A 21857-nucleotide genomic window follows, 5' to 3' on the forward strand; every position below is an offset into this window, starting at 1 on the left:
GAAAGAAGAATTTTAGTTCTTTTGTATAGTCCATTAAAATATCGTGAACCTCGAATAGGGTGTGCCCTTCCTCTTCGTATCCGACTAAGTCAAAACCGGCTATAAAATCTGGAAAGAGATTTTTTTAAATGCACTAGATCTTGAAGGTCTTTTCTGAGATCATCTGAGGAAAAGCCACGGTACACAGAATGTATATATCGCACTCCTAAGAAACCAGGATTGTCGTTCTTAAACTGCTCAACTACTTGGACGAATATTTCTAAGGATTCTTTGTTAGAGTAAAGAGTACCGTTGAGATCGAGCAGAGGCATTATGGTCCCTCTTAGTTCTGTGTACATAACATTATCTAAATATAATTCCTTCAGAAGTTGATAAATAAACATTTTAAATACTGGTCTGTAACATACCATGTCGTACTGGGTGCAGAATGTCTTTTTGAATTTGGTCCAAATGGTGTTTGCAGTAGGGTACACTTCACCAGGATTTTCTACCACCAAAGACAATTGACTGTGTAGCCATTTATCAAAATTTGGATCTTGCTTTCTATAATCTTCCAACTTTTTCCATTCACAGCTGGTATTTTTGTAGGTATCGTTAACAAAAGACAATTTAAGGGTTCCGTTTAAATCACAACCACAGATATCATCTAAATACTTTATCGTGCCTAAGAAACAGCCGAAAATGGACAGGGCTAAATTTTTAAAAGCTAATAAGAACAGCTGAATACAGGGAAGAGTTTGGAATAATTGTAGTAGCCAACCTCCATTGAGGAGGGGGCACTTTAAGAAGAAAAAGAAGTAATATATGGTTGTGAAACCTGGGTAGTGACAAAAAAATGAAGCCCAACTCAAGGCATTTGAGAGAGAGATACTGAAAAAAGTATATGGCCTGATGCAAGAGGAACACGAGAAATGGAGACAAAAATATACAAAAACCACAAAGTAAATATTATAATGGAAGCGAATAGGAAGACGAAAAAAGGAAGGCCCAGATCGAGATGGTTGGATGACGTAGAAGACGACCTGGAAAGTATGATAGACAATGGAGTAGAAGCACACAAGAGAGGTCTGACTGAAAGGATATAGCCAGACTGGCAAAGATCATCCAGGGAAATAATGAGTTTAAATGGAGAATAATAAAAAAATCATTAAATAGTTTATTTCAGTTTTAAATAATATATAAATAAAATTTGTTCATAAATTATTAGACATAATTCATTTAAACTTTGTTTGCATATAGAGCTAAAATCTCGTCAATAAATTTTTGCCAACTGCTTTCCCATTGGCTCAGAGCAACCTGTTTTTCTGAATCGCCCATTGCACTGTACACAATAGAGTTGATAGCAAACTGTTTTAATACCTGTATACCATTCTCCTCTGACGTCATCGCCATAAATGCGACGTACCAATCATAACTTAAACCAGTAGCTTCCCAGGCTGAGGGATCATCGTTGCAAATAACCACAGGGAATCCATTAGCCATTAGCCCCACCGCTGGATGGTTCCGTGGGTCCCGAATCAACATGAGTACTTGGTTTGAAATGGGACATAATTCTATGCAAATATTTTTTTCCTTAACAAGTTTTTCCTTAACAAGCATCCACGACTGGATGCTTGTTCATACCAAATCCGTGCCCTATTCTACTACTGTCAAGTAACACGGCGTCTAAGAGATTCTCGTCGGTGTGTCCAAACCAGTTAGTTTCTCCAGCATGAAAGAAGAATTTTAGTTCTTTTGTATAGTCCATTAAAACATCGTGAACCTCGAATAGGGTGCGTCCTTCCTCTTCGTATCCGACTAAGTCAAAACCGGCTATAAAATCTGGAAAAGATTTTTTTAAATGCACTAGATCTTGAAGATCTTTTCTGAGATCATCTGGGGAAAAGCCACGGTACACAGAATGTATATATCGGACTCCTAAGAAACCAGGATTGTCTTTCTTAAACTGCTCAACTACTTGGACGAATATTTCTAAGGATTCTTTGTTAGAATAAAGAGTACCGTTGAGATCGAATAGAGGCATTATGGTCCCTCTTAATTCTGTGTACATAACATTATCTAAATATAGTTCCTTCAGAAGTTGATAAATAAACATTTCAAATACTGGCCTGTAACATACCATGTCGTACTGGGTGCTGAAAGTCTTTTTGAATTTGGTCCAAATGGTATTTGCAGTAGGGTACACGTCACCAGGATTGTCCACCACCAAAGACAGTTGACCGCGTAACCACTCATCAAAATTTGGATCTTGTTTTCTATAATCTTCCAACTTTTTCCATTCACAGATAGTATTTTTGTAGGTATCGTTAACAAAAGACAATTTAAAAGTTCCGTTTAAATCACAACCGTAGATATTATCTAAATACGTAATGTTTTTTATGATAAAGTCCACTGAAACTGCCGAAAGATAATGCGTATGCAAAGAGCCACCTTTAGGAATTTTTTTAATAATCGAAAACATTTCCGATTGTTCTATCTTCTTCCGCGCATCAAAAAAGTGTTGTGCAGCCAAAAAACTCGACACATTTTTGTATCCTTCGTGTAATTCAGATTTCTTTACTTTCAAAACTATATCATTAACTTCTTTTTCCCTATCGGTTAACTTTATCTGGCTGCCAATGAACATATTTTTTTCTGCGTGTAGTATAGCTTGTCGTTTTTGTATATAGTCGTCACTTTCACCGGCCATTGCTCCCACTATTGTTAATGTGAACACTGCGAGAAGCGATATTACACTAAGATTTGAATTTGAGGGAACAAATAACAACAAAGCACTGCTTCTGATCATTTTCTGGGTCAATTCTACCTATTTATATACTTGTCCTGCGTGATAATCACTATTATGGGAATCCCCTATTTTCAGTTTCCAGTAAATAATGCAAAACTCGTATATTACACAAAATTGACTAACCACATTAAATTTTTTAGCTGATATATTTTGTTGTGTTACTCGTAATCTAGATATCGAACAAATACTTTATTATATTAATAAAGGTTATTCATAATTATTAATGTGGATTATACCTATTGGATCCTCTGGACAGGACCGGTGTTTCTCAATTCTCAAATATCAGTGAAGTTGCGTAATTTTTATTCTAAATTTATTTCGAGTGTTAGACTTTTTTTGAAGTTTGTTTAAAGACTTTCAAGACGCTTAATTTATTAAACTGTGTACTATTTTATATATGTAACACCATTATATGTAATATACAGAGTGAGTTTTATGTATGGAAACCCTCAATTATCTCGGAAACGGCGTGCACGATTTTGATAGATTTTGGTCGGTAAGGGTTTTCTAATGCGGCCAATATTATAGTAGTAATTACATTGTTATTAGATGTTCCGTTTTTATGGAAATCTAATGAACTTTCTTATTTCAAATATAACACCCTGTGTATTTTTTTCGTTTTGAAGTCCTTAAGAAATACTTATTATTTTTCATGTTATATTCCCTATACCTAAATGCCATAATTTCTGAGTTATTGCTAGTTATTAAAAAAAATTTAAACAATTTATAAAAGTCAATTTTTTCGGCCTGGCTAGATATTGTTTTAGGTTCTTTGAATCATTGGGAACAAAAAAGGTCTTTTGTAATTTTTTTCCAAAGTTAATCGTCTTCGAGTTATAAACAATTTAAAACTGAAAAAAAAAAACGAAAAATGACGATTTTCAAGGTTCAAAAACACAAGTAAAAATAGTTATTTATGAAACAGTTCGTGACGTATGCTTTTTGAGAACGCACGCGATGTTTAGAGCACGAGCTACAGCGGAGCGAGTGCTATACATCGCGTACATTCGCAAAAAGTACTTCACGCACAGTTTCATACAATAATTTATCCACGATAAACAAATAAAAAAACTGTAACTTTTCGTGGAATTCATTTCTATTCTACAATTTTTAGAACTTTGACATTTAAAAATTCTAACGTCTTTCAAACAGTGGCGGCGCCTGGTGTAAAATATTGGGGGTGCACACATAATGTTAACATATAAAAAGACCTTGAGACCCTATTTCCGTAGGTAAAGGTTTTTGAGTGTCTTCAAATTGTAAAAATCAAAGGTCCTTATTAAAAATTACAATAAATAATGTATTTTATTGACTTAAAATTATAATTTAGTGTTTAAATGTTACAAGCAAGTTTTGTAACGAAAGTCAGTCGCCTGTTATTTTTTAGATAAATTATTCACAAATAAATTCAGTAAAATTTGGAATTTCTTGAATGATTTTTTTTTATTGAAAACATTGCGAGTGCAGTTAATCGATCCTGGCCCATAGCTATTCTAAGGAAAGTTTTGATACGTTTCAATGCAGAGAGACATCGTTCTGTTTCTGCAGTTGTCACTGGTATCGTAACAAGTACATAATTTGAGAATTCCAATCTGGAATTCCAACTCGATAGTTAAAATCGTATCTTCTATTTTATTCATTATGCTTCCTCTTCTCCAAATATGTGCTTCACACCTACACAATTTGTAAGTTTTTACACAAATCTCCATTTTAAATAATCATTTATAATCCCGACGTTTGCACTTTGGTACATTCTTACTTAACAAATTTGGTTTCGGCATTTTTAATTTTTCTTCTAAATATAATGAAGAAAATTTAATTGATTTTAAATATTCCACGCTAACATGTACGTCCACAAATCCTTCCATTCTTAATATACTCGTAGTTCCGAAATTCGAACTTCATGAAAGCAAAATTTAAACATGCGTGTGCCGTGCACGTTGAAAACACCAAAGATCATGCCATAAGATCACATCCAACTTGTGATCCTGTGGCCATCTAAAGTTGTGGGCTATTGCGGGTAGCGGGGTGGGTGGTGAGTTGTATTTAGTCGTATGAAAAGTCATTGGTATAGGAACCACTGTGAGAGCGGTGAACGCGGGGTTCTGTCTAAGGCCTCGCATCCGTGAACTTTCTCCTTTGAAATAGAATAAAAATAATTAAATGTTACCTATTAGATACTTATAAACTCCTTGGATCTGTTATTTCGAATTTCAATTACTGTATAGTTAGATTAAAATGTTATTTATAGAATGATAAATATTACATATAGGTATAAATGTTGGTGTGAAAATAATTTTGGGGGTTCACGTGCACATGTGCACTTATGGAGAAACCGCCACTGCTTTCAAACCACAAAACTGTCAAAACTTTTGTTGTAATTTATTGCTCATTATCTCATCACCATGACAACGCGAAAGTTAAGGATATTTGATTATATGAAAGTGTGCCAAAAAACAGTGCGAAAAAGTAATATCACATTTAAAATACATTGTTACTTCACGCACACTTTAAACCCTTCACGCACTGCTATCTATAATGACAGCTTTCACAAACTAAAAACTTATACATAATATGACATAGAGTAGATAAATATAATTTTTCAAATTATGAAGTATATAAAATATACCTAGTTCCAAGCTCAAACCTTCTTCTATCTATCAGCTCCTCATAAGAATTTTTGGCACGTTTTATTCTGAAACATTGTTTTTTAACTGTTATTGAGCGCATATGAGAGGACGGACGATCGGGCTGCATTATATCACAAGAAAAATAATCAGTATTTCTGTATTTCTTAAGGACTTCAAAACGTACAAAATATACAGGGTTGTTCCATTTGAAATAAGAAAGTGTATTAGATTTCCAGAAAAACAGAAGATCTGACAACAATGTAATTACCACTATAATATCAGCCGCATTAGAGAACCCTTACCCACCAAAATATATAAAAATCATGCAAGCCGTTTCCGAGATAATTGAGGGTTTCCATACATAAAACTCACACTGTGTGTAATATAGGGGTGTACCAAAAAGACAGGTCATAAATTAAATCACATATTCTGGGACCAAAAATAGTTCGATTGAACCTAACTTACCTTAGTACAAAAATGTGCACATAAAAAAAGTTACAGCCCTTAGAAGTTACAAAATGAAAGTCGATTAGAGATTTTTTATTATCGAAAACTATTAGAGATTTTTTATTGAAAATAGACATGTGGCATTTTTATGGCAGGGACATCTTGTTATATTTGTGTACGTTTCAATTAAATTATTATTGTGATACCATTGTTAAACTAAATATTTTTAAAACTGTTTTGTCTCTTAGCACTTTTTGGATAAGCCAGTTTTTATCGAAATATTTTTAACATTTGTAAAATCCAACAGATATTATTACATGGTAAAAAGTAACACTATAGAGACCTGGTAATAATATTATGAAAATAATATTCTATAATCTTACTTAACCCATTCAGGCCGATTGACGTACTGGTACGTTATTCAAAGAATACTTTAATAGACGAGTGCCGTACACGTTCTACTTTGTATGCAATAGCTTTGGGATGGGCTTTTCTGTAACGAATGTTAGGTTTTTTTAAAATTTTTAACGAATGTGTGAGATTTTTGTACATTTAATCTGTTTAATTTTAACAGTTTTTTTCGAATAATCCTTCGAGTTTGAATTTTTTTTTTCTTTTAGTTGATTTTTTTATAATATTTTTAATTTTAGTCACCCGTAGCTAAAGAAAAGCGTTTTTAAATTTTTTTTTTCATATTTTTGTTTATTCGCAAATTACTCAAAAAGTAAATATTTTATCGAAAAAAATATTCTTAGCAAAAGTGTAGCTTATAAAAAAACGAAAAAATAGTGTACCAGTGCAGTCTATAAACCGAGTAAAAGCAAAGTTGTAGCTCATGACAAATACGTTCTTATTCGTCTAATTCCAAATCGAATATTTCATCGTGAAATCACCGAAAAATTAAGCAATTTTCGGGAAAAACTTATTAACATTTTTTTAAGTGTTTAAAAAATAAAAGCTTTATGTTTAACTTGTGCAAAAGTTTCTAGCATCAAAAATAAACGAGTTACGCCGAAAAAAAAGTTGGCTCCTTTTTTTGATAAAATGGTGAAAATCTCCCACATTGTGTGAAACCCGTGAAACCTTTTTTTAAATTGAAACAAAGGGAATATATTCTATTAATACTAGATTAAAATACTTTAGATAGGACGATAATTATTCATGTAGATTAAAATATAATAAGTACCAGAAAAAGTGAATATGGGGTATTTACTAAACATTCCCCTCTTCAAAAATTTGTGCTCTGTAAATTATATCGTTTAGCTACTTTTCAATTAAAGGCTCGTGCTCCAACTGAAGTTTCGAGATACAGTTTATACCAAACCCTTCTTTCAGTGCGTCATCGATCTTCTTCCTTCTTCTTCTTTCTTGTATGTAGGCTTTAAAGCCTGTTTCTTCTTCAATATTAACCACCTAGATTGTTTAAATTATCGCAGTATCTTTTCCTTGGTCTGTCAATACTTATTCGTCTATTTGGTGACTTATCTCGTGCTATTCGTACTATCCTCTCCTCTGCCATTCTACTAATGTGTTCGTTTCACTACTGTTTCCATTTTGTCGCCCATCCAGTTATATCTTCTACATTGTATGATCTTCTTATGTTTTCGCTTCTCTCCCTATCCAACAGACTTTTTCCTGATATTCGTCGAAGTATTTTCATCTCTGTTGTTTCTAGTAGTCGTCTCGTTTTAGATGTGTCAGGTCTTGTCTCCGCCGTGTTTGTTTAATATAGGCCTAATTGCTGCTTTATAGATTCTTGCTTTTGTGTCTTGTCCTAGGTGCTTGTTCCTCCAGATTACTTGCTTTTAAGCTTTGTTGTCGTACTTCCTCACCGTAACTGGTTATATCTATTCCCAGATATCTAAACTTTTCTTCCTGCTTTATTATTCTCCCATCAATTTCGATTTTACCTCGTAGTGGGTATTTAGATGTTGTCATACATTTCGATGCGTCAACGATAAAGTGTCGAAATATACTAACCTAGAATGACAATTGACAATTATTGTAATTTTACCCCTTGACATTGTGAAAGTATGCAATTATCCGTAAACGAATTCCCAATTTTCTGAGTTCTATGTATAATACATAATCACTGTAGAGATAATTCGACAAACTATGATGCACTGAAACAAGGGTTTGGTATGAACTTTACACACACCGGGAAAATTAACGGAACACCTTAAAAATGGAACATGTTAGATGTCTCGAATTTCCAAAACCTGTTGTCCGATGTGACTTATTTTTTTAGTATGTTATAGCATTATTATTTAAGAATATCGGTGTAATAATATTGTTGCTAGACAGGTAAATGACATTTTATACTGGGTGTAATAATCATACTGTGTTTTCTCTTTAAAGTTCGGAACACCCTGTGGAGTATTCTAGCACATGTAAAATATTGAAATTAAAACTCAATTGTAGCCTTAGGCTTTCTTAACATTCTGTTTTTTTATTCATTAACTTATGTTGGATAATCAAAAAGTTAGATACTTTAACAACCAGTCATGTTCTTCATCTGTACAGTGTGTTTCTAAATAAGTGCGACAAACTTTAAGGGGTAATTCTGCATGAAAAAATAATGACCGTTTGCTTTGTAAATATATGTCCGCAAATGCTTCGTTTCCGAGATACGGGACGTTAAATTTTTCTTACAAACTGACGATTTATTTATTGCTCTAAAACCGTTTGAGATATGCAAATTAAATTTGGTAAGTTTTAAGAGATAGTTATTGCACATTTTTGAAGTTGCTTGGAATTAGACATTCTATCCAATTCCGGACTTATTTTGAATGTAGGTATATTTTTCAACCCCGAGAAGGGGGTATTCACAAAAATGGAGGGGATGAAGAATTGTAAACTTTTTCTTATATAATAATAGTTAATCCCAAATTTTCATCCTTTTTTTATTTTTTTTTGAGGTTTTCGTAAAGTTTTGTGTTCTTTGATCGGGCTAGAATGTGTTTGTCTTAATTAATGTATGTGTTACAGTTCAAGTTGATTCTCAGTTAGAGTTGACTCCAACTAGTTGGAGTCAACTCCAACTGAAACGAGCAGTAAAAGTTGATTTTAAAAATTTAAATCAACTTTTACTAGTTGGAGTTGACTCTTCCTGGATCGATTCAGTAAATGTTGATTATACGAGAATCTCAAGTGCATTTTTGATGAGTGTGCGTTTCTTTGTTTTGACCGTTTCAACTACTTATTAGTATAGTCTGTAACGTCGCCCCCGTTAGGTAAATTATTCTGATTCGATTTTTTGCACAAACTTACGCAAAGAAATACATCCGTATAGCAATCCTTATAACAAATACACAGGGTGTCACGCGGTACCGCGGTCGAAAAATTGTTTAACCAATTTCAGTAAAGTCAGTCAGTAAAGTGACTCTTTATCGAACGAGTCTGATATTACGAGCAGAGGAACAGACGCGTTCGATAAAGAATATTGAGGTGGTGCGTACAAAATTGTATCGTCAATCATAAAAAAACATTAATACTTACTTACAACTTTGAGGAATTTTTTTTAATTTTAGACGAAATAAAAAATTCGTATGACAGTTATGACAGATGACTTTTGCATGACGGTCGGTTTTGCTGTTTAATCGATAGTAGTTATCAATATTGTATACCTACCTAATTACTAAATCTGTAAAGTTTTGATTTATTTTGTATGAATATAATTGCGAAACACTACAGAATTTTACTTTTTGACATAAATTTTATTAATAATAAGATAAATTTTGTACAATATTTTTAATAATTAAAGTAAATAAATTTTAATTTCACTCAAATAAATAATCGATTGCTGCCATTGACCACTTACATTCAATCTCGGTTAATTTGATTAATTATCGCGGCAGGTAAAGTAACATTCTTCTTTCAATACAACAAAGTGTTACTTTACTGCCGAAAATGAGAGCAAATGAGTACAATAATGAATGATTTTAGTGAAGTTTGGTGATAAACAATGATTTTAAACAAATTCGCAAAAATACATCATTTTTTCACTTCGTACAATTTTTTTTTTAATCCGTTGGGCCTTTTTTCTCTAAAATTGACTGTTGTCGAGTGATTAGCGACTTAAAATTTGAAAAACGCCAAAATAACCTTTTTCAAGGTTTAATAACTCGGTTAAAGATAATTATTGTGAAAGTCGAGCGAGCGGCCGTGGAGTAACGGCATAATCGCTGGCCTCATACGCCAGTGCACGTGGGTTCGAGCCCTGCTAAAAACAAACCATTTTCATTTTCAATAATGACACGAGCTGTCTCACCGTGCCTCGGAGAGCACGTTAAGCAGTCGGTCCCCCTGGGCTAGAGTACATCGACACTAGTTACTTGAAACAGGGTTATAGATGTAATTGGCGCCGGAACTGTCCGAAAGGCAAAAATGCCATACGATATTATATATTATGAAAGTCAGAAACTAAAAAAAATCAAAGATTAAAACTACCCCTATAAGATCCTGAAGAAATTTTTGTCATTATTTCATTAATAAGATATTATTTTTAATTATCAACAATGAGCACTAACCGTGTATTGAGGCGGCCGTCAATGTGAGTGCGAGTGAGATTCACCATTGGACGGCTGGAATGGTGCATCTCTTTAGCACTCACCATTGACGGCAGCCTAATACGCACTTAGCGCTCATTGTTAATAATTAAAGATAAAGCTTAGTAATAAAATAATGCCAAAAATTTCTGCTGGATCTTGTAGAGGGGGCTATAAACTTTGATTTGGTCACTTTCTGACTTTCATAATAATGGATTTAAACCGAGTTATTAAGCCTTGAAAATGGCTATTTTCGCATTTTTCAAATTTTAAATCGCGTATAACTCGACAACAATCAATTTTAGAGAAAAATCACAAAATACCTTTTTTTGCTCAGAATAATCCAAATGATCTAAAAAAAAATTGTTCGAAGTGAAAAAATTATTTTTGTGAATTTGTCTAAAAAAAATTGTTTAAACAATTTATCGATCAAGGTACCTACTGCCTGGCACCCAGTAGATTTGTTATAAGGACCTCTTTTTGAGTAAGTTTGTGCAAAAAATTCGAATCGGAGTAATTTACCTAACGGGGGCGACGATACAGCCTAGACTAATTTGAACATATTCAGTAACATTTAATTTCTAGAATCGGCTGTTTGTGTGAATCAGAATCAACTTTTACTAAATGGCATTGGGAAGAGTATACTTTTCCTAGTTGGAGTCTACTTTTACTAGTAAATGTTGAATACAAATCTTCATTTTATATTTATAATCAACTTTTACTGAAACCAGCCGTTGGAGTTGACTCCAACTAGTTGGAGTCAACTCCAACTGGATAATCAACTTGAACTGTAACATATGTATTATTTCATATTATGCCTCGTGTTTTTATATTTGTATTTTATAGGTATCTGTGAACCAAAGTATACTATTTTTTGACGTATGTAAGTACTTTTGTATATTATCATGAATAAATGACTTGCCTTCATGCAGAATTACCCCTTAAAGTTTGTCCACGTATTTAGAAACACCCTGTACAGATGAAGAACATGGCTAGTTGTTAAAGTGCCTAACTTTTTTATTATCCAACATAAGCTAATGAATCAAAAAACGGAATGTTAAGAATGCCTAAGGCTACAATTGAGTTTTAATTTCGATATTTTATATATGTTAGAATTAGAATATTCCACAGGGTTTTCCGAACTTTAAGGAAAAACACAGTATGATTGTTACACTCGGTATAAAAGGTCATTTACCTGTCTAGCAACAATATTATTACACTGATATTCTTAAATAGCTATAACATACTAAAAAATCACTCAAATCGGACAAGAGGTTTAGGAAATTCGAGACATCTAACATGTTCCATTTTTAACGTGTTCCGTTAATTTTTCCGGTGTGTGTATTTCAAAAAACATTTGAAAAATCGAAAAATTACTGCCCGCTATTTTTTAACTGCAGTATCTAGGGGAAGTTTTTTAACGAAGTTTAAAACGAGGCGGAGAAGAACTACAACGGAAAATATACGACCTAATAATAAGGATTTGGGAAGAAGAAAGAATGCCCGAAGAATGGAAAACTGGATGGATATTTCCGATTCTTAAAAAAGGGGACACCACAAAATGTAACAACTATAGAGGAGTAACACTCTTAAACAGCTGCTACAAAATATTGGCATCATTAATCAGACAAAAACTCTCAAAATACATTGAAACTAAAATAGGAGACTACCAGCACGGATTTAGAGAGGGAAGGTCAACAATAGACGCAGTTCACATAATCACACAGTCAGTTGAGAAATGTTACGAACATGAGAAATGTTACGAACATGAGAAATGTTACGAACATGAGAAATGTTGCGAACATCGACTTACACATCCTTTTCATAGACTTAAGCAAGCCTTTGACAGCTTGACAAGACCCGAACTAATAGAAGACATGAAAAACCTAGATATACCAATGAAACTTATAAAGCTTACTAGTCCAGAAAGCTACTGCGCATCCGCTAGGAAAAATATTCTAATTCGGATTTTTTGCACAATCTTACTCAAAAAGGACTCCTTTTAACAAATTTGCATGTTGCCAGGACCAAAAAGTGGTCAAAAATTTTTTAAACGTTTTTTTTTTGTTTTTTTACTAAAATTATTTTTTTTTGCATGAAACAAAGTTTTTTTAGGTTTTTTGGATCATTCCAAACAGAAAAGGTCTTTAGTAACTTTTCTCTAAAAATAATAGTTTTTGACATATAAGCGATTAAAAATTGAAAAATTGCGAAATCGGCCATTTTTAACCCTCAAAAACTATGTGAAAAACTGAACATTTGAATGTTGCCAAGGTAGGTAGATATTCTTTAAACATCGATTGATGAAATCCCTAAGAGTTTTTTGCAATATAATATTCAAAACTCCTTTGTTTTTTAATTGATAATCAAGCGTGCGCCACACTATTTTCCACCGACAGTATGGTGCAACTGAAAGGAATAAATTCGTTATTTCGTAAACCGGCGACTTTAAGGAAAAATCCCGAAACAGGTCGATTTGTATTTTTAAGTTACGATATTATGGCATATATGGTGTACTAGTGACGTCATCCATCTGGGCGTGATGACGTAATCGATGATTTTTTTAAATGAGAATAGGTGTCGTGTGCTAGCTCATTTGAAAGGTTCTCCAATTCTCTAGTCAGTAATATAAACATTTATATACTTATTTATACAGGGTGTTCTTCTACTTCTTTTTTTGTGAAATAATTAAATTTAATAAAAATTTTTTGGACACCCTGTATAAATAATTATGTAAATGTTTACATTACTGAATAGAGAATTAAAGAACCTTTCAAATGAGCTGCCACACGACCCCTATTCTCATTTAAAAAAATAATCTATTACGTCATCATTCCCATACGGATGACGTCACTAGTATACCATACATGCCACAATATCATAACTTAAAAATAAAAATCGACCTGTTTCGGGTTTTTTTTCTTAAAGTAGCCGGTTTACGAAATAACGAATTTATTCCTTTCATTTGCATCATACTGTCGGTGGAAAATAGTGTCGCGCACGCGTGAATAGAAATTAAAAACAAAGGAGTTTTGAATATTATATTGGAAAAGACTCTTCGGGATTTCATCAATCGATGTTTAAAGAATATCTACTTACCTTGGCAACATTCAAGTTTTCAGTTTTTTACATAGTTTTTGAGGGTTAAAAATGGCCGATTTCGCAATTTTTCAATTTTTAATCGCTTATATGTCAAAGACTATTATTTTTAGAGAAAAGTCACTAAAGACCTTTTCTGTTTGTAATGATCCAAAAAACCTAAAAAAACTTTGTTCCATGCAAAAAAAATAATTTTAGTAAAAAAACAAAAAAAAAACGTTTAAAAAATTTTTGACCACCTTTTGGTCCTGGCAACATGCAAATTTGTTAAAAGGAGTTCTTTTTGAGTAAGATTGTGCAAAAAATCAGAATTAGAATATTTTTCCTAGCGGATGCGCAGTGGCTTTCTGGACTATACGAAAATGACAATGAAAGGATCGACTGCAGCAATAATTAGAGGTAACGGAATCACCAAAAATATAGAAATAGCAAGTGGAGTAGTACGACAAGGCGACTCTCTATCAACGTCACTATTTAATGTCGCTATAGAAGGAACAATAAGAGCTACAGAAATAAAAGGTACGATTATAACATCGACGTCGCAACTTGTGGCGTATGCTGACGACATCGCATTAATTAGCAAAAACCTAAGCAGTTTAAAGGAAGAATTTACGAAGTTATGCAAAGAAGAATCCAAAAGGGGTTTAGAAATAGGGGTCAAAACAAAACAAAATACCTAATATGCTCAAGAAAAAACCCAGTTAATGTGACAAGTTTAAATATTGGTGAATATGAATTTGAAAATGTAGAACACTTTAAATATCTTGGAGTCTCAGTTAATGGAACTAATGATAGAAGCATCGTAATTAATGAAAGAATCCAGGCAGGAAACCGAACCTACTGGAAATACAGTAACTTCCTCAAAGATAAGAAGCTTACTCAGAACACAAAACTAAAAATTTACAAAGCAGCAATTAGACCAGTAAACACATATGGTGCTGAAGTAATGTGTCTGGCACAGAAAGAGGAAGAAAAATTGAGGATCCTAGAAAGGAAAATAATTCGGAGGATAGCTGGGCCACTAAACTTAGATAATAATGAATTTAGAAAACTCATGAACCACGAAGTAAGAGAACTTCTGAAAGGAGAAGACATCGTCAGATTTATCAAGGCACAAAGAATCAGATGGATGGGACTTATAGAAAGGAGGAATCCAGTAGCCGTTATCAAGAAAATTTCCAAATGGAGACCTGTATCAGGCAGACCACGAGGAAGACCCAAAACTAGATGGGAGAACCAGATAGTCGAGGACCTTAAGAAGATGGGAGTCAGAGAATGGGTAACCATAAGTAAAAACAGGAACGAATGGAGGAAAATTGTAGAAGATGCCAAGTCACACAACCACTTGTAAAACCAAAATGGTAATGCGGATTGATTCACCGCGACAAACGAATCGGAAGAGCCCAAAGAGGGCGGCAATCACTTTGCTAGGAGTGTAGATGCAATGATGATGATGGTGATCTAGGGCCTAGTGAAAGTCAATACCATCTCGTGGGCATCGAAATTTTTACTGCGTCATGATTTTTGAATAACATTCAAACAAAAAAGCGACTTTCTTCATTCAGTTTAATATTGTGAGAAAGTTATGCATTGTAGAAGAAAACGTTCAACAGATGACTTTTTCGGAAATACTGGCTCTTTAAAATGAGATTTTCTAAATTAAAAAATGTTAGTAAACAAAAAAGTTATTGCAAATTAAACCCGAAAGTAAGCATTTTTTTCAATTAATTTTAATTAATTATTAAAATAAACAATAAAATTATTTTTTTGTTGGCCTTGATTTGAAACCTTTAGCCACGTAATTGTAGTAGTAGTAATATGTAGGAGTAATGTGTAGTGTGTGTGTTAAGTAAATGTCTTGTTACTTAGTAAATACGACTCCATTGTCTTTACAAAGAAACGCTTTTTGAATCCGAACGTCTGCGGTCCCTCAGGTGAGTAGGTACCGATCCCACAAGGATAGAAATAAAAATATTTAAAACTATTAGTGTAGTCACTGAAGGTGGATATGAGTTCTTACCTCCGATTTCGTTCAACCTCCATCGATTTGCATGAAAATTGGGGGTGGATGCCACCCCTTCTCTGGGGTGAAAATTTTTTTATTATATTTTTACCGCAAAAGTTGATAGAAACATTCATTCTAAGCAAAAAATGTTCTATACATTTTTTAATAAAATTAACAGTTTTCAATTTATTTGCCATTGAAAATGTTAGTTTTATATCGAAAAAATCAATGTTTTGATAGGTATACTCATGTACGATTCACTCAATGTTTACCTTAGAAAAATTTTTTTCAAAACAAGTTCTTGAGAATTGAATAACCTACAATTTAATATTGAAACATTTTTTCGTATCTCTGATGCTAATCTTTATATTCCGAAGAAAATGCTGAAAAATTTTATTAAAAATAAGCCCATAAGTAGATAGGGGGACAAATTCTAAGCAAAATTTGTTATAAAGTTATTAAAATAAATCAAAACTTTTTGAGTTATTAAAGATCAAAAATTTTACTTTTTTATGAGAAAAATGCATGCTTTTAACCGATTTTTCATAAATTACTCAAAAACTATAAGTTTTTACAAAATAGTTATTTATGATATAAGTGTTAAAAGTACACGTTTAAGGCACGCATGTGAAAGTTTGCAGAATGAGCTAATGCGAGTTCTGCAATTCACATGAGTGCCTTAAAAATGTAGTTTTTAACACTCATATCATACAATATTTTTTCTACAAACGTAATTACAGCACAATATCTACAAAATCTTTTACTTGAACTTGACTGACATTCCATTTTTATATTTTTTTTGACATTACATCAAAATTGCCTATACGGTCAATAGGAACTGCAGTGCCTTAAAATTTTTAAAGCACTAGTGTCTTAAAGTAGCATTTTTAACGCTCGTATGGAGTGCTAAAAATTGCATTTTTAACACGGTTGTAGAAAAAAATTATTAGTAATACCAAAAATCTCAAAGAGTAAAAAATGTTCGTTTTGCTTTTCTGAATATTTTTGATTTTTTGTTTTCTTGTTAGACAAAAATTTTTATGCTATGGCTGTTCAAAATTTGCCTAAAATCGTCATTAGTTACTCGTTCAAGCCATTTTAACTACAGCTTTTTCAAAAATAAGCACTTTGAACCGATGAAACTTACAGATCATATAGATCATACATAAGCAAAGTAACTTGTCAAGTGGTAATGATAAAATTTATTTGTGATGCTAATTAGGGGGTGATTTTCGCGATTTTTTTACCAAAAAATAAAAGAGACCAACAATATTTTGAACGTAACTCACTTACTTTAAATGTTAAAAGGTTTTTTAAAAAACAAAAATAAACCTTTTTTTAAACACTTTAAAAAAGTTGAAATAAATTTTAACCGAAAAATGCTCCGTTTTTGGGTTATTTCACATTGAAATATTCGATTTGGAATTTGACCAAGAAGAACCTACTTTTCATTAGCTACAACTCTGCTTCTACTGGGTCTAAAGACCTCATGTATACACCATTTTTTTCAATTTTTTATAAACTATATTTTTGCTAAGACTATTTTTTTTTCGATAAAATACTTACTCTTGAGTTATCTCCGAAAAACCGCACAAAACATGTTTTTTTTTGTTGTTAAAAATGAATATATTCACTCGCAAATAACTCGAAAAGTATTGACTTAGCGAAAAAACTATATAGAACAAAAGTTGTTTAGAATTAGTCATTTTATCCAATTCCGGTCTTATTTTGAATGTATATTTTTCACCTTCGAGAGGGGGTATTCCTTGGGGGGTCATCACCTTTCATTTTAGTAAAATGGAGGGGATGTAGAATTGTAAACTTTTTCTTATATAATAATAGACAATTTCAACTACCTATTCCCAAATTTTCATCCTTCCTTAATTTTTTTTGGGTCAGATTGTTCTTTGATCAGACTACTAGTGGGACAGCCAGAATTAGTTCGCTTCGGGACCACAGGCGACTCTGAAGACACTGAAAAGTAGAGACCTAGGTCAGCCCATGGTAGTGGCCCCCCGAATCGAATTAAATCTATGTAAAGCTGTCTTTCCTTGTCTGTATTCGGTTTATCTTTTTAATTGTATATTTCCATAATATGTGACTTTTTTTTAGCAAGTTAACACCCTTTCTGTGAATACTCGACAGATAATGAAAGGTATGCACTCAAGAAAGACTGGTGATTTCGTGAGGGCTTGTGCAGCGTATTGTTTTATAACTATTCCCTCTATACTATCTGAAAAAACTCGCCTGGAACTCTATTTACTCTCTGGACAAGTGGCTCTTTCTAATCAGTGTTTGGGTCAAGGTACGTATTTATTACTCTATTTTATTATTTGAATTTGTTGACAAGTATACTGTTGGTCTTGATACATCAGAAGTAATATAGACTACTTGCATGGTGTGGCCATATGACCATAAAAAGAAGTGATACTGTCATTTTGACGTGTCTGTGTTATTCTTCTTATGGTACCATCTTCATTGAAGGTTGACAACAATCAGTGTCAATATGAGTCCAAACCAGTCCAACCTCTTATTGTATACAGTGATGAATACGTTAATAACCAGCCAAATAACGCAACAGATGGAAAACATATTAAGTTGTGAGATAAAAAGAAATGAAACTAGTAGAGGTGGGAGATTTAGCGATAAAAACCTATAAATTTGCATGATATTTATTGTTTCCCACCTTTAAATGTATCGGACGAGTTTGGCACTGTGACAGTGACAGTTTTAGTTGATATACTCCTCTGATACCTCTAAAGGTGTGAAACAATAAATATAATGTAAGTTTATAGGTTTTTATCGCTAAATCTCCCACCTCTACTAGTTTCATTTATTTTTATCTCACATGTTTTTTTTTTCTTTTGTGTTATTTTGCCTGTTATTAGCGCGCTCATTACTGTATTTTGTTAATATATGGTAAAATGGTTTGAAATAATACTGTAACCTAACAAAAATAATTTAGCTTTGAAAATCTGGCGGGATTTTTAATTAGTCGGGATTTTGTCCGTCGGGATTTTGGCGTGTCGGGATTCTGGGGTGTCGGGATTTTGGCCGTTGGGATTTTGGCTGTATCGGTCGAGTTTGGCAACTGCCACTGTGAAAGTGACAGTTTTAGTTGATATACTCCTCTGATACCTCTAAAGGTGTGAAACAATAAATAGAATGTAAGTTTATAGGTACCCCCTCTGTGGCTCAGTGGTAAGAGCGCCTAACCTTTGGATCGAAAGTTCCGTATGGTAGTGAGTTCGAATCTCACCAGGGTCAGGAATTTTTTCATTTATTATAAATCAATAAATGAAAATAGTTTCTGTCCTTGTGGGATCGGTACTCACCGGAGGGACCGCAGACGTTCGGATACAATTAGCGTCTCTTTGCAAAGACAATGACGTCGACTTTGCAAAGTAACAAGACACTTACTCAACACACACACTACACATTACACCTGACTTAGTGATAAGTTATACAATTACGTGGCTAAAGGTTCTAGTTCTAAACCAAGGCCAGAATCAGAGAAAAAAAAAAGTTTTTAGGTTTTTATCGCTAAATCTCCCACCTAGTCCCGCTAGTTTCATTTCTTTTTATCACACAACTTAATATGTTTTCTATCTTTTGCTTTATTTTGCCGGTTATTAGTAGGTACGCTCATCACTGTATTTGAATCAGAATGTTTATCTCTTATCAGTCCTCTCATGTCTTCTATTTTCCCTTCGATAACACAGGTTTACAAAAAAAAAATAAATTGTGGACTATTTGACGAAACCATATGACAAGGGGGTTTTTGGGGTCGTTGATCACGAATCCGGGGTCCGTTGATCTCATTCACATCAGGTAAAGGTCAAATCAAGATAAATCGACAGTCGCTCTGAAAAAGTATATTAGGAGGATTTTGGGGTCGCTGATCACGAATCTGCGGTCCGCTGACCTCTCTCACGTCTAGTTCAAGGTCATTTCAAGGTCAAATCAAGATGAATGGACACAATCGCTCTGAAAATGTATATTAGGGGTTTTTTGGGGTCGCTGATCACAAAACTGATTTGACCTTGAAATGACCTTTACTGACGCGGTAGAGCTCAACGGACCCCAGTTTTGTGATCAGCGACCCCAAAAACCCCCTAATGTACTTTTTCAAAGCGATTGTGTCGATTTATCTTGATTTGACTTTGAAATGACCTTGAGCTAGACGTGAGAGAAGGTAACGGACCCCGGATTCGTGATCAGCGACCCTAAAAACCCCTAATATACTTTTTCAGAGCGATTATCGATTTATCTTGATTTGACCTTGAAACCTGATGTGATAGAGATCAGGCGATCCCGGATTCGTGATCAGCGACCCCAAAAACCCCCTTGTCATATGGTTTCGTCAAATAGTCCATAGTTTGAAGAGAAGTATCCATTCTCAAATGTGGTCTCGAGGTAAGGAAGTACAAAACTCAAAGAGGTACCACAAAAAAAAAATTTTTGTTTTTTTTTTGTTTTTTTCTGTTTTTTTTTGTGGTACCTCTTTGAGTTTTGTACTTCCTTAGTCCAGAGTTTATTTTTTTTTTGTAAACCTGTGTAATCAACTTCAATAGCTTTGCTCCATTGTTTCTTATAACATGGCGAAGTTATAACGTTATCCTCTTTTTTTGTTAAAAATAAACGCATTGTTTATTGAGCGTTTGAAGGGTCTCTTCATTCTTCAGGTATTAAGTTTTTTTGTATATTATATCTTTTTAGTAACGTTTCTATCTCATTTTCAGCTGATGCTTGCTTAAAGGCGGCACTGACATTACTACAACAGATGGAAAAAACAGAACCCAAATCTGAATCATACTTTATTACCTACATACGAAAATTTTTGTCAACGCTCCTTGTGGTGCCTGATAATCCAGATAGAGGTGTACTGGGCCTAACTCGGTCTTTGCTCAATGTGATGAGGCACATAGACTGGGACAAACAGTATTGCAACCTGGGATTGTTATATGTTAGCGTTTTGGATCTATTGTCAGTGTTTGCCCAAGAGGAATATCCATATCACGTAGAAAAAGGTTTGTGTGCAATTTTTTTTATAATTTTATATTTAAACATACCGTTCATTTGCGTCTTTTGAAGTGAATTCTTCTTATGCGGTATGGAATTTTGACAGGACCAGAATCGTATTTGGCGTCATTCAAAAATCGTGACGTGAGTGGTAACCTTGCGGTATACCGTAATAGACTATACATATCTATACATTTATTTTAACTTTCTTAGTAAACTAAGTAAAGATCTTAAATATCTATTGTTTGACTGGGTTCAAGGTGATTTTAAGATCGAATTTTAAATTATTGGCTGGCTTCGAGGTGGTTTCAACCATATAGGGGTGATTTGTTCGATTTTCTCAAAACACACCTACGACTTGAATAATATTTCGTGTTGGTATCATGTGACGTCACGTGGTAAGACGCGGATGACCTGCAACGGTATGTATATTGTACGGAGACTGTACATCACATTAATAAATAAAATTTATTTATTTGACATTTCAACGTGACGTTTATATGTCAGACAAAACAAAGACGTGCATCTCGGGACTGCAATTTAAGATCCTGATCACAAACGTTTATAGCCGATTTCAGTCGCAGTCACCCGCTATAGTTTGAAATAATATGAAATTTTCATTTTCATTTTGACGTGCTGCGTTTCTAGCCATGTCTTTATTGTACGATTCTCTCACTATCTAAAATTGCTAAAAGACCCTACATTGCTGTCCCGAGATGCAAGTTGACTTTGAGGTCGGTTATCTCGAAGACAGTTTGAGATATCAAAATGCCGTTTTCAGATTTGGATTGAGACAAAATTACATAGGAATACATCGGTAGATCAGCTCCAAGTATTGCAGGAGCGGCGACGCACGAGCGAACAGACTTTGCGAATTTATAAACGAAAACAAAATTTTCGTTGAAAATTTATTAGTAAATTAGTAGGTTTATTATTTTTTTTTTGTTTTAGTTGAATCAAACGACGCTCTCTACGGCTCCGATCCAAAATTCATCAACGAAATCAACAGCATGTGCTCGATAGTTATTAGGGAAATACTAAATTTGCTGAAGGATCTCGGAACTTGCCGAAGGCAATCCCAAGTAGCGACTGAATTATTTGTTAGGTTGGCAACAAGAAGCGATTTGAGTGTGACACATACCAGCACGTTGGCTTTGAATTTGTGGAATCTCAGCCTGAAAAGCGGATATTCGGATACTAAGTATATGGTAAATATTTTCTCGAGTATTTTATAATCCGCCTTTTTAATGTTCACATTGACCTATTTTTTTATTGAGATATTTATTGAGATAATTGTGGCAACTGCGCTAACCTTTTTG

At 33.6% G+C, this 21857-nt stretch overlaps 2 protein-coding genes across 2 annotated transcripts in view; one reads left to right on the forward strand and one right to left on the reverse strand.

Annotated features, from left to right (window-relative positions):
• LOC114333630 (VPS35 endosomal protein-sorting factor-like) overlaps window positions 1-21857 on the forward strand; it is a 106953-nt gene that overhangs the window by 82361 nt on the left and 2735 nt on the right. The window contains exons 12-14 of the mRNA XM_050654355.1: window positions 17629-17821; window positions 20259-20546; window positions 21490-21746. Of these exons, the coding sequence (XP_050510312.1) occupies window positions 17629-17821; window positions 20259-20546; window positions 21490-21746 (738 nt within the window). The remainder of the gene's footprint in view (window positions 1-17628; window positions 17822-20258; window positions 20547-21489; window positions 21747-21857) is intronic.
• LOC126887040 (adenosine deaminase 2-like) lies at window positions 1144-2965 on the reverse strand. Its single transcript, XM_050654356.1, is given in 2 exon segments — window positions 1144-1599; window positions 1601-2965. Coding segments are annotated over 2 exon segments (1569 nt in total). The 5' UTR covers window positions 2789-2965; the 3' UTR covers window positions 1144-1218.

The sequence above is a fragment of the Diabrotica virgifera genome, chromosome 6 (genome assembly GCF_917563875.1).
Source record: "Diabrotica virgifera virgifera chromosome 6, PGI_DIABVI_V3a".
In the NCBI taxonomy this organism is placed as follows: domain Eukaryota; kingdom Metazoa; phylum Arthropoda; class Insecta; order Coleoptera; family Chrysomelidae; genus Diabrotica; species Diabrotica virgifera.